The sequence below is a fragment of the Anomaloglossus baeobatrachus genome, chromosome 3 (assembly GCF_048569485.1).
Source record: "Anomaloglossus baeobatrachus isolate aAnoBae1 chromosome 3, aAnoBae1.hap1, whole genome shotgun sequence".
Taxonomy (NCBI): Eukaryota; Metazoa; Chordata; class Amphibia; order Anura; family Aromobatidae; genus Anomaloglossus; species Anomaloglossus baeobatrachus.
The window spans coordinates 424,612,845-424,626,333 of NC_134355.1; the positions used below are offsets into that span (position 1 = coordinate 424,612,845).

General features: G+C 47.2%; 1 protein-coding gene across 2 annotated transcripts in view; it reads right to left on the reverse strand.

Annotated features, from left to right (window-relative positions):
• FAM131A (family with sequence similarity 131 member A) overlaps positions 1-350 on the reverse strand; it is a 94,735-nt gene extending 94,385 nt beyond the window's left edge. Inside the window, exon 1 of one of the 2 annotated variants that reach the window (XM_075338472.1) lies at positions 90-350. In XM_075338472.1, the coding sequence (XP_075194587.1) occupies positions 90-129 (40 nt within the window). In that variant the 5' untranslated portion in view covers positions 130-350. The remainder of the gene's footprint in view (positions 1-89) is intronic. The other variant, XM_075338473.1, reaches the window with a different exon arrangement.
• Between the last annotated feature and the right edge of the window lie 13,139 nt (positions 351-13,489).

Here is a 13,489-nt window from a genome sequence, read left to right on the forward strand (position 1 = left end):
AGGTGTATCATTACATAGAACAGACAGGCAGAGCCCCGGAGAGCAGCGCTCCATGTCTCCACACATACACATCGCCCCCCTCCTCTCACCGGTCCCGCTGCTCCGGCTCCCGATACAGCCCATAGTCATCCTCAGCAGTCCGGGCACATCCCGACAGTGCACTGGACCCGGGCACAGGCGGTTCTGGGTGGCTGCAGAGCCCGGCTGCACTGAAGAACCGCTCCCAGTGTAAGGATGAGGGGCCGCCGCTGAGAACGGGGAGTCTGCCGTGTCTCTGCTCCCGTTATGTTCCCCGGAGCTGCAGCTGCTGATGAGCGGAGACCGTGACGTCACTGCCCCTCCACGACTACAGCATCCACAGCAACACCCTGTGCCGCCTTATTGTAGGGGCGGGAGAGAGGGGGCCGGGGACACATTGGGGGAATAAGAAGGGAAGCAATGGCCGGTCACATACCGGGAGAAGACACGGAAGACATGGTGAATGAAGGCGAGATACTGGCCAGCACCCTGACAATAGGGTATGAGGGGGTCATGGCCTGGCTGATAATTACGGGGTCAGTTCCGACATATGACATTGCCCACCAGCTGTTGTTTTGCCATTTCAGCCGTGGCTCAGGGCAGCCCACCACCTGATATACCTTGTAGGAGTAGTGGACATTAGGGACCCCCAGATTCTCATGTGCATTGGGTGGGGTGCATTAGTGCAAAACTTAGTAAACAGCCCTGTCTGCAGCACTTATGCATAACGATGTGTCTCCATGGTAACAGACAAACCCAATGATCCCTCAGTCATGTGTTACCTTCTTGTCTTCCTTCCTGCAAGTTGGTGAGAATAGTCCCTGGCTGCATTTGGAGAAGGAAACAGAATCCAAAAAAGCCGCTTTTCCTAACACTGATGCCCCCTCTCCTGACAGGTTTAGTCAATGCTTGTATTATGCAGGGGCTTAAGAGCCCTATAGCAAAGTGATGCCCCCCACCTCCCACAGACATACACCCTCTCTGCCACGTCCTATCCTGACATATACCACATTTTTCTGATAGGAAGTCAGAATTATAACTTTTTTGGTGGTAAAAATACATGGAGGGGTTAATATTGTTATTTACGTACACTACGAATAAGGAGGTGAAGGTTAAAGACGCACTCCCCTTAAGATCTGTATGGGCTAAATCTGTGTCAATGTCTCCAGTCTCATATAGGTTGTGACCTGCCGGCTGCGCAAGTGTTTCATGGAGCGATCCGGACATCACTCTTCAGTTCTGCCTCATTCTGGCTCCCATAGACTTCCATTGAGAGCTTGTGATAGAACTTCTGACTTTCGGCCAATCAGAAGTTGTGGTCACAAGATGGCGTCACGGGACCTGATCGGTGCCGAAAAAAAAGTGAAAATGCTATATGGTGAATATAAGACCGGGCGCAGGGACCTTAGATGAAAAGCACTCCAGAGTTGAAAATGAAACAAAACACTCGAGTGGTACTATAAAGCGTGCTAAGCATAAATGAGTACAAACCAACAGATTTGTCTGAAAACCTTTCGTTTCCTTTCCAAATCAACATTTTTTTATGGGATACCAAACGACTAAATACTCCCACAAATGTAAACAATTGATTGTCAACAAGAATTGTCATTTTAAACTCCCAAAAAAGTAACATATTCATTCAAAACTGTGTTGCAAAAATGAGTACAATCTAATGAAACTCTTAGGAGCAAAGCTAAAGTGTAGACTACAAAGTTTTAATTGCCAAGATATCAACCAAAGATAAGTCTAATTATTCATTAAGCAGGTTTCAAAATCAGACAGTTGACCATAAAAGGGAGCTCCTTTAAGAAAATTCCTTTCCTTTTCATAATATCAGCAATGGCACCACATGGAAGAGAAATGTCACAAGACCTGAGAAAAAAATAATTTCACCCAAAAAAGGTGAAGGCTACAAAAGTTTAGCAAAGCTTTACGTATGAGACAGAATACTATAGCAAAAGTGATACAAAAATGGTGAAAGTGATTCAGTGGCCAAGTATGTCTCCTGATCTGAATCCAATGAGACACCTATGAGGAATTCTTAAGAGACAAGTTGAGCATCAGTCTCCATCCAGCATCCAGGCTTTAAAGGAGATTGTTCTTGAAGAATAGAACTAGATGAATGTTGCCAATTGTCGGTTGTGGAGACATGAGCGTCAGGGGTGTTCACGTCCGCTGGCCTGGCTGTCTTTAGAAAGATAGCACGGACTGGGGCTCAGAGCACTGAATGCCCATACTCCTTTCCTGTGTGTAGAACACTACTCAGACAACACAGGGTGAGGGTACCACATTCAGGTAAGCCTTTATAGGGTTACCAACAGACAACAGCATATAGTACATTCCCAGCAAGGACACAAGATAGTGCAAGTGACGGTTGTCTGCCCATTCTGCTTGGCTCGCCCAGGAATAATACCTCTGCAACTTCAGGGCATTCAGGGCCAACTACTACTTCCAGCAGCAACCCACTTTTTGCGGGAACCCACTAAGGGGAGATAATGGCAAGCTTAGGAAGCCAACCGAGCACAGCGAGTTATGCGGCCAGGTGACCGGATAGTCCCAACCTGGGTTCTCCAAATTAATTTGTGGACTAGGTTTTGGGAAGTGGAGCAGTTTTGTAATCCACTATCTGGAACCATTGTCCCTAGGCTGCAGGCTTATAGAATCATACCAGTGACAGGAACAGGCTCCTTTTTATATCCCTCAGCTCCCATTTTAGGGCATTGTGTCCCACAGGATGGGTAAGATAAACATGGCTATTTCCTCATTGTTTGCTAGTTCAATTAGATTGCATAACTGCCCTCCAAATTATGCAAACAAGTACACTGCAGGGGACTGATACAATCCATAATCAATAAGCATTCCACAAATTAGCATACAAAGTGAAGCAGCAGACAGTTGCACATAACACAATAGCTCATGTCTTTGTCTGGCATAATTAAGAAAAGTTCACCTGTGCACACATGGCTAGATTGACCTTGCCTCATCACATTCCTCCCTCTTATTAATTAGTCCTGGAGACTGCTGGAACCTGACGTGCGTTGTTGTTGATGTTGTTGATGTGGCTACCAGACGTGATAGGCTTCCGGTCATCCTTCTCCACTTGTCTGGACAATACATCTGCATTTCCATGATCTTTTCCCTATTTATGTAATGCGGGCGTCACACGGTACGATCTATCGTGCGATCGCACGAGCGATCGTACCCGCCCACGTCGTCTGTGCGTCACGGGCAAATCGCTGCCCGTGTCGCACAAAGTCGTTAAACCGCTGTCTCAAGTAGGGGAGGGACATTCGGCGTCACAGCGATGTCACACAGCCGCCGGCCAATAGAAGCGTAGGGGCGGAGATGAGCGGAACGTAAACATCACGCCCACCTCCTTCCTTCTGCATAGCCGGCGGGTGCCATGGGACGCAGGTAAGCTGTGTTCATCGTTCCCGGGGTGTCACACGGAGCGATGTGTGTTGCCCCGGGTACGATGAACAACCGGCGCAAAGAAAAATAAACGATTTTTTAAAAATAAACGGCGAGTACACGACTCACGATTTGTAAGTGATTTGCGAACGTTCAGTGTCGCTCGGAGGTGTCACACGAAACGACGTCGCAAACGATGCCAGATGTGCGTCACAAAAACTGTGACCCCGACGATGCATCGCACGATAGATCGTCTCGTGTGACGCCCGCATAACACAAAAAAGCTATAGGACTGTAAGGCCAGACTCCATCTGTGTAAACGTCCAATTTAGCCAATTTAAGGGATTGTGGTAAGTTAGGGCCGCTAACTCCTTGCCATAGGTATGGCTGCAATTTTTTTTCAGTGCCCAGACTATGGCCAGGCATTTTCTATTGTGGCGTATATATAGCCTCTCCCGGTCCAACAGTTTTCTGGGTAGATAGCTGTTGGGTGTTACTGAGCATTGGCCCCCATTTGGCTGGCCCAGTCCGGTATCTGATATGTCTGTTTAGACAATGAACCAGCGGCAGAAGTCAGGAGCAGTCAGGACTGGTCTTTGGGCCAGCTGGGTTTTCTACTGATGGAATGTGGACTTGAATTCTGAGGTCTAAATGAGGTTGCGGCATATCTTTTAGTGGTGAGGTTATTGAGAGGCTTTGCTATTGTACTGTAATTGGGGATAAACTTTCAATAAAAAATTGCGGTCCCTAGGAATGTGCAAACCTGTTTTTTGTTGGCTGGGAGGGGCCACTAGGTAATGGCTTCTACTTTTGCGGGTTGTGGATGACTTTCCATCCAATGTCCCACTTATAGCACTTCAGCCATCCCCAAATGTCATTTGTTAGCTGGGCTTTGGCTACCCTCTGCAGCACCAGGGACACATGCTGAAGATGGTGTTCCTAGGTGTCACTGAAGATAGCAATGTCATCTGGGTAGGCCTGGGTATATCCCTGACATCCCTCTAGTAACTGGTCATCTATGCTTTGGAAGGTAGCCAGGGTGTTATTCATTCCAAATGGCATGCTGGTGAACTCATGCAGGCCAAAAGATGCGATGAACGTGAACTTCTCTTGAGCCTCTTTCGTGAGTGGGATCTTCCAATATTCCTTGCTCACATCAAGTGTATATAGAATCGACAGCCTCCCAACCTGTCTAGTAGCTCATCCATCGAACCATGGGGTAAGTGTCAGTAATGGTGACCACATTGAGTCACCTATACTCCACACAGAAGCGAGTATTTTTGTCCTTTTTGGGCACCTACACTACATTGGCAGCCCATGAGCTATGGGAAGGAAGTATGACACCCTTGTTCAACATGTCATCCACCTCCGCCTTTATTATTACCAACACTGGAGATGTCACCTGGTAGTCAGGTTGTCTGAGTGGAGTGGCTGCCCCTTTGTTGTCATAATGCTGGACCAGGGGTGTTTGACCAGGACAACTCATGAACAGGGGTCAATTTGTTCTGAGCAGGCTTGTTAACTGCTTCTTCTGTGATGAACCAAGCCGCTCCCTTAGCATCTGTTACCCCCACGCCCCTGTTGGGTCAACCAATAAGTCAGGAATCTGGTCCATATCCTTATAAGCTTTTAGCCTATTGACATAGTAGGTATGTAGCGCCCCTGAACCACTCAGGGCACTACAGGGAACTGCATCCTCACGGGGATGCAGGACCTACCCTCTGGTACCTGGAACACCAGTGCCAGAAACACACCAAAATCCTAGTTACCACTCCACACCAGGGGGCACTGCCTAGTCAGATAAGGGGAGGGCCACCCAGAGGGCAGAGCCTGACCAGGGAACTAGACAGCCTGGTGAGAGGGGACAAGGCAGAGAAGCAGTGGAAGTGAAAGTAGACAGACGTGCCTGAGAGCTGGGTCGTGTAGCGGTGACCCGGGGGGCACAGGAATGATGTTGCCAGAATAGGGGCAAACGAGTACCTCTGGAACGGAGTGAAGTCACCAGGGATGGTAAAAGGGAGCACCACTTGAACCGGGCACGCACGGGGCACAGGGCCCTAGGTCAGGCGACAGTTTCAGACGGCCTGGCAAATACCTGCACGATGAGGGTCCTTCATGGGCCTCACTAACCTACAGATCCGGGGGCATCAGCAGTAAAGCAAGGGTTGGGGTTTGGACACATACCTCCCCACAGGGTCCACACTGCCAGCCGAATGGACAGACCGCTGTATCACAGCTTGGGGACCCCCAAAGTTCCAGGCTTCGGGGTCCCAACCACACAGAGTGCCGGGGACAGAACAACAGAGTCATCAACTGGCACTGGAAGTACAGTGACCTGAACCAGCCGTCCAAGGGTTCGATTGAGTAGAGACTGTTGTTTACAATCCACGGTGTGGCCTCCCTTATTACAATCATCTTACATCTCCCAGGCTCAGCCCTACCTGCGGAGGGTCTACCACCACAGCTGCCATTACCACCAGCCCTGGGAGTACCCACTTCAGCAGCGGTGGTTCCACAACATTACGGCAACCCGCAGGTGGTGTCACACAAATTACTTTATTCTCCCTTGTAAATACTCCCCATTAAAAATCACCCAGGGCACGGGACTGGGCAACGGCCACCACCAAAGTGACATTCCCTATTACACGCCCATACTATTTGACCAGGCGGGCTGCCCGGTTCTTATGTGCACCATATAGGGACGGGGACTCCATTATGCAAGTCCAAACCTAAAGGGTCCTGGCTGCACCCTATATAAAATGTTATGTGCAGAAAAATATATATACAAAATATCTGAGGTATTAGTCGATATTATGGCCAAAAGAACGGTAGCCTACAAACCACGTCATAGTTCCTCATACTTGTAGGTCCCTGCACTAATCTATATATATATATATATATATATATATATATATATATATATATATATAAAAACAACAAAAAGAGGACTAAATATCCTCCACAATTTATGATACAGCAGGATAAAGCAGTGGTGAACTGCTCAGGCCAAGAAAAACTAATGCACTACCAGGATGGGCCTGTGCAGTTCAACACTACTTTATCCTGCTGTGAGTACCTTAAATTGTGGAGGATATTTAGTCCTCTTTTTGTTATTTTTCTATATGTATTGATTAGTGTAGGGACCTACAAGTATGAGGAACCGTGACGTGGTTTGTAAGCTACTGCTATTTTGGCCATAATATCGACTAATACCTCAGATATTTTGTATATATAATTTTTCTGCACATAACATTTTATACAGGGTGCAGCCAGGCCCCTCCATGTTTGGACTTGCATAATGGAGACCCGTCCCTATTTGGTGCACATAAGTACCGGGCAGCCCGCCTGGTTGAATAGTATAGGCGTGAAATAGGCTGCTGACTAGGTTACTATGCACCTGTGTGAACGGCGCTCTATGCAAGCCACTAGTGTGCAATTTTATCCAGCGATCACCCCCTCTATGTTTTGGAGTTGTGTGGGTGATTTGCTCCCCTTGCACCTGTGATGCCTCCATCCATTGGGGGTTTGGCTGTATCCTGGTAGTACATTAGTTTTTTGGCCTGGGCAGTTCACCGCTGTTTTATCCTGCTGTGAGTTTCTCAGGATGTACCAAACTGTAGATTTAGCCACTCCTAATATTGTAGCAATTTCTCAGATTTTTTTTCTATTTACGCAGATGAAGGATGGCTTGTTTCACCTTTATGGAGAGCTCCTTTGACCACATGTTTACTTCTCAGCAAAAACGTCAAAATGCAAGCACCCCACCTCAAATAAACTCCAGGCCTTTTATGTGCTTAATTGAGAATAAAACAAAGGAATTGCCCACACCTGCCCATGACACAGCGTATGAGTCAATTGTCCAATTACTTTTGGGCCCTTTAAAACCAGGGTGGCACATGTAAAGGAGCTGAAACTCCTAAACCCTTCATCAAATTTTAATGTGGATGCCCTCATATGAAAGCTAAAAGTCAGGACTTTATGTCCATGTCCATTATATAATTATAACTTGAATATGTTCCAGTAAACAGGTAAAAAAAAAAACAACAACATTTGCGTCAGTGTCCAAATATACAGTCATGGCCAAAAGTTTTGAGAATTACACCAAAATTATATTTTCACATGATCTGTTGCCCTCTGGTTTTTAATTCTGTTTGTCTGATGTTTACATCACATACAGAAATATAATTGCAATCATATTATGAGTACCAAAAGGTTATAGTGACAGTTAGAATGAGTTAATGCAGCAAGTCAATATTTGCAGTGTTGACCCTTCTTCTTCAGGACCTCTGCAATTCTCCCTGGCATGCTCTCAATCAACTTCTGGACCAAATCCTGACTGATAGCTGTCCATTCTTGCATAAGCAATGCTTGCATTTTGCCAGAATTTGTTGGTTTTTGTTTGTACACCCGTCTCTTGATGATTGCCCACAAGTTCTCAATGGGATTAAGATCTGGGGAGTTTCCAGGCCATGGACCCAAAATCTCTGTTTTGTTCCATGAGCCATTTAGTGATCACCTTTGCTTTATGGCAAGGTGCTCCATCATGCTGGAAAAGGCATTGTTGGGCGCCAAACTGCTCTTGGACAGTTGGGAGAAGTTGCTCTTGGAGGACATTCTGGTACCATTCTTTATTCATGGCTGTGTTTTTAGACAAGACTGTGAGTGAGCCGATTCCCTTGGCTGAGAAGCAACCCCACACATGAATCGTTTCAGGATGCTTAACAGTTGGCATGAGACAAGACTGGTGGTAGCGCTCACCTCTTCTTCTCCTAATAAGCTGTTTTCCAGATGTCCCAAACAATCGAAAAGGGGATTCATCTGAAAAAATGACTTTACCCCAGTCCTCAGCAGTCCACTCCCTGTACCTTTTGCAGAATATCAGTCGGTCCCTCATGTTTTTTCTGGAGAGAAGTGGCTTCTTTGCTGCCCTCCTTGAAACCAGGCCTTGCTCAAGCAGTCTCCGCCTCACAGTGCGTGCAGAAGCACTCACACCAGCCTGCTGCCATTGCTGAGCTAGCTTGGCACTGCTGGTAGTCCGATTCCGCAGCTGAAACAGCTTTAAGATACGGTCCTGGCGTTTGCTGGTCCTTCTTGGGCGCCCAGGAGCCTTTTTGGCAACAATGGAAGCTCTCTCCTTGAAGTTCTTGATGATGCAATAGATTGTTGACTGAGGTGCAATCTTTGTAGCTGCGATACTCTTCCCTGTTAGGCCATTTTTGTGCAGAGCAATGATGGCTGCACGTGTTTCTTTAGAGATAACCATGGTTAACTGAAGAGAAACAATGATACCAAGCACCAGCCTCCTTTTAAAGTGTCCAGTGGTGTCATTCTTACTTAATCATGACTGATTGATCACCAGCCCTGTCCTCATCAACACCCACACCTGTGTTAATGGAACAATCACTAAAACAATGTTAGCTGCTCCTTTTAAGGCAGGAAAGCAATGATGTTGAAATGTGTTTTGGGGGTTGAAGTTCATTTTCTTAGCCAATATTGACTTTGCAAGTAATTGCTGTTAAGCTGATCACTCTTTATGACATTCTGGAGTATATGCAAATTGCCATTAGAAAAACTTAAGCAGTAGACTTTGTAAAATTTAATATTTGTAGCATTCTCAAAACATTTGGCCATGACTGTATATGGGCCTAACTGTATGTGAAATCTCTGCTTGTAGTTACTCAACGGGGTGTTCATTCAGACAACCTCATAGATGCTGCCAATCACTGCACATCTGAGAATCCAACAGTCTCAGATGTAGCTCTAGCTGTGATTTGCTGCATCTGGGAGGGAGGGGTGAAAATTCACACCCCTAGAGAAGACTAAAGAAATGCCCCTGTTGAATTGCAAGCAGAAATTTCACATACTGCACTCCAAAAGCAATAAATGTGACAATGTGCAAAATGGAAAAAGCAACAAAATTGTCATTCAGGGATTTTTTGCAAGGTATTTAACTCAATCTTGCCAGGTCCTCTTCAAACTCTTGGGTTTTTTCCTTACCTTGTTTCAAGACTCAAAAATTATTTTTTCCATTGACAAACTCTTATGAGTGCTTGTTTTTTTGTGTGGAGTGAGTTGTAGTTTTCAATGATACCTGAAATTTTATCATATAATGTACTGAAAAAAAGGGAAAAAAAATCCTAGTAAAGTGAAATGTTGAAAACAAAAAAAAAAAAAAAAAAGCAATTCCGCCATTGTTTTCAGTTTTTACACCATTTAGTGTCTGATAACAATGACCTGGCAACATGATTATCTGGGTCAGTACAATTACAGCAACAAACTTGTATAGTTTTTCTCAATTTTTTAAATTATGTATACTGTTTTTGTGGCGCCCCTGAATACATCAGGGTGCCACAGGGAACTGCATCACTACCTAGGGTGCAGGGCCTACCCCCCGTAGTTCCAGGTACCCAAGAAACCGGTGTCACTCCCATCTGCACCACAAAACCCAATCACCTCACATCAGTCACTGCCAGACACACCAGGGGGTTGGACTAGCTGGAAAATGGGCCAGCCACTGGGGGACTGAGCAGACTGTGAGAGGGAGACAGAGAGTAGAGAAGTAGGCTCCAGAGAGTGAGGAGCTGGGAGAGTGAGCTCCTGGGGAGCTAGGAAAAACTGGTTGGGTCGCAAGTAGTGATCTGGGTCCAGAGAAGTCGGGGATCGGTAGCAGGGACATTGGACAGGGGTGTGACGGACGTAGTCTTGGAGGACTGTCGGCGCCAGAAGGGCCCAACAGAATTGACCGGTACCGAGCATGACGGGGTACAGGACCCTAGGTCAGAGCCGATTCAACGTCCTGACAATTCACCTGAAAGGGAGAGTGTATCAGGCGGGGGCACAGACCACGGCAGGAGGGCTACTCGAGGCGCTCGGATCCGGGATGGTGGCTGTGGCTCGAGTGGCAGCCAGATCTGGGGCTCGTGCAGCAGCCCGTCGCTCACAACTCAATATAGGGGGTTATTTACAGGGGAGAGTTTGTCAGTGACGCCACCCGTGAGTTGCGGTGATTGTTGGTAACACCGCCGCTGCCTTTGTATGGGATGCCCGGGGCTGATGGAGCGGGGCAGCAGGATGGTATCCCCTCCACGGGTAGGAGAGGTGTAGTCCCGGGGCCCAGGTGTAGGTGGAGTGGAATGCTGGGGCGCAGTCTGCAGGGATGGACCGGGTGATACCGGTGTACTCACTGTTCTTGAATAAATCACACAGACTCCAGATAGTAAACCAAGTGCCGGATACCGGTAGCCTCCGGAGGGGTGTGCTTGGGTCCCGCACACCGGTGAACAGAACAGGGGCCCTTCTTCCTGCACTCTAGTTTGGTGTCTCGTGTGTTTTGACTAGTCCGCATGGAACGGGAAAAGTCCACTCCCGATGTCTTTGCTGTGGGAGCTGTCGCCCACGAGATCTGATCCTTGGGATTTTTGCAGGCACTTGCAGACGCCCTATCCCACGCGTTGGGCTTCTGTCTCGCTCTATCTGGGCTGCTAGTGGGACAAGACTTGGAATCTTGTCTCCTGCTGGTTAATTGGAAAGGTGCTTGAAACTGTCCTCGCCCTAGGGTCCAGGTACCCCGACTGTGCACGGCCTCTGGACCGGATTCCCGCTGTCGGCACCGGCGGGCTACAACCCTGCCCCGGTCCACTTAAGGTCTCCCGCGACCGGATCTCTGTCGCCCGTGGCCCTGCTCTGCCGTCTGCCACCAAGTCAGCTCAGGTAGTCTGGTAGTCCGGGAGCTACAACCCCCGACTACCACTTCACTTCTCTCACTTCCACTGTCCAAACTTAATTCATCCACTCTACTGACATGTTCCCTCCCCTGACACCTCAGAACCCCTAGGTGGGCGTCACCATCTGCATGGTCCCACCCACTGGTGTGTCCCTATTGTCCTTGGGGGGGTGACCAGGCTTTTGTGGCTAGTGTATGTACCTGTGTGTGGGGTTGTGTTGGTAGGACAAGGAGGAGAGAGTCCTGCATCTGGAAGATGGATGCAGTCTCCTGTGACAACCTGATTTTGTCAGGGCGTCACAGAGTGGATCTTCAAGGACTTCCTTAGATGCTCAGAGATTGAGGGCATCAGCACAACGAGGGGGATAGGGGTGTTTCCAGACACAGTAACCCACTGAAGTCCCAAGTGCCAGCCTTCAAGAGCACTGCTACACTACACATAGTGAGCAGGGCCCCCAAAAGCTTCAAGCCACGGGGATCACCAACGGACAATAAATTGTGCACGGAGGCAGGTTCCGAATCACTGACACCGGTGGGACCGGGTACGTGGACGGGCCCCCGGCAGCGGCAGCTGTACACAGAGACTGTAAACCTCATCCAGCACCACGACTACCCTGGTCTCTGCACCCTGTCCTCCCAAATCTACCAACCCCCTGAGCCCCGAGCCTTCCCTACCTGCGGAGGGACTGAAACCTTGCTGCTTCACACATCTGCCCCGGTACTCTCTCCAGCAGCGGCGGTACTCCCATTACCGCAACCCGCAGGTGGCGTCACAAACCTCTCCCCTGTAAATACCCCCTTTTACGGATCAAAGTGTCCGCCAAGCCGGGTCCGGACCCCTCGAGCCACAGCGATCCCGAATCCGAGCAGCACCGGGGCGGTACATTTTTATTTCTGTATGGTGAACTGTAGTTTTCATTGTTATCCTTCTGGGGTTAATACAATGTTTTGCGTGTTATTGCATGTTTTGGGGAGCTGTTGCGACCAAAAAAAAATTACAATCACGGTGTTTACCATAAAGGTGAAATAATCGTAAAAAAATGATCAAACAAGGCACTAAAGATGTTTCTTTTTTATGTATTTTTGTGTTGAAAAAAGGGGTTTGCGTCAAACAATGGGAGCCTTCAGTATACTGCCATATCAACCCATTTATCCCCCATGTTTCTGTTGCGATGGAAAGTGACCTGTTGCACCCCATTTGAGAGCAGTGTGACATAGAGACAGAGACCTTGACTGCAATGATGTATCATTTACTAGGCTGCTTTCTGTACCTTTACCTGCTGCAGATCTAGCAGTTTTTTTAATCCTGAGCTCTGTATAACCCCACCCACAATACAGATTCACAGCGATGATTGGCAGATTTCTGTATACAGTGTGCATAGGTAGAAAGCTACCAATCAGTGGTGGCGTTATGCAGAGCTCATGAATATGGAGGACTACATAGCAGCAGGTTTATTAGTCCTCTAGTGATAATCTCCTGCTAATAAAAGTGATTTTATCAAATCTACAGCAAGCAGGCTAATCAGTGATACATCATTGGAATCATTGTCACTGTCTCTACTTCATGCTATTATGAGATTAGGTGGCAAAAAACAGCTGAAAGATTCCAATTAAAGGGTTTGTTAGGCAGCATGACATTATCTATTAGCCTGTCTCTGATTACTCCTGATTTTTTAGGCTCAAGGTTGAACTGTTGCAAGACAAAGAAGAGGCATAAAGTCTTGTTAGTAATAAAATTGTACACATTTCTGTTATTACAAATTCTTTTTTTGTTCCTAGTTAACTTACTATTTAACCCCTTCACGACCAAGGACGTACCTTTACGTCCTTGGCTGTGTCTGTCTTTTAAAGTGGGCTTGCGTGGCATGCCCGCATTATTCCCCGTACATGTCTGCTTATCTGATGCAGTCAAACTCTGACAGTGTGATCTATTGTGCTACGGCGCTGCGATACGGTGCCAATGGGTTACCATGGCAGTGTGGGGTCAGCTTATGACCCTTGTCGCTGCCATGACGTGTTTTCCTGTGAATGCCGACAGAGCACTAACACTCACAACAGAGCAGCATTTCTCCTGATCAGAGCAATGCTGAAGCCTCGCTCTGATCAGAAGAAGCGATTGGACAGTGTAGCCATAAAGTCCCCTACAGGGACTAGTAAAATCATTCAAAAAATGTAAAACAATTTTTTTTTAAAAAAATATGAAAAATTAAAACCTAAACTTTGAAATCACCCTCCTTTTGCCCCAATCAAAATAAAATAATAATAATACACATCTTTGGTATTACCAAATTTAGCAATGTCTGATCAAAATATATAATCAGTTAATTTGATCGGTGC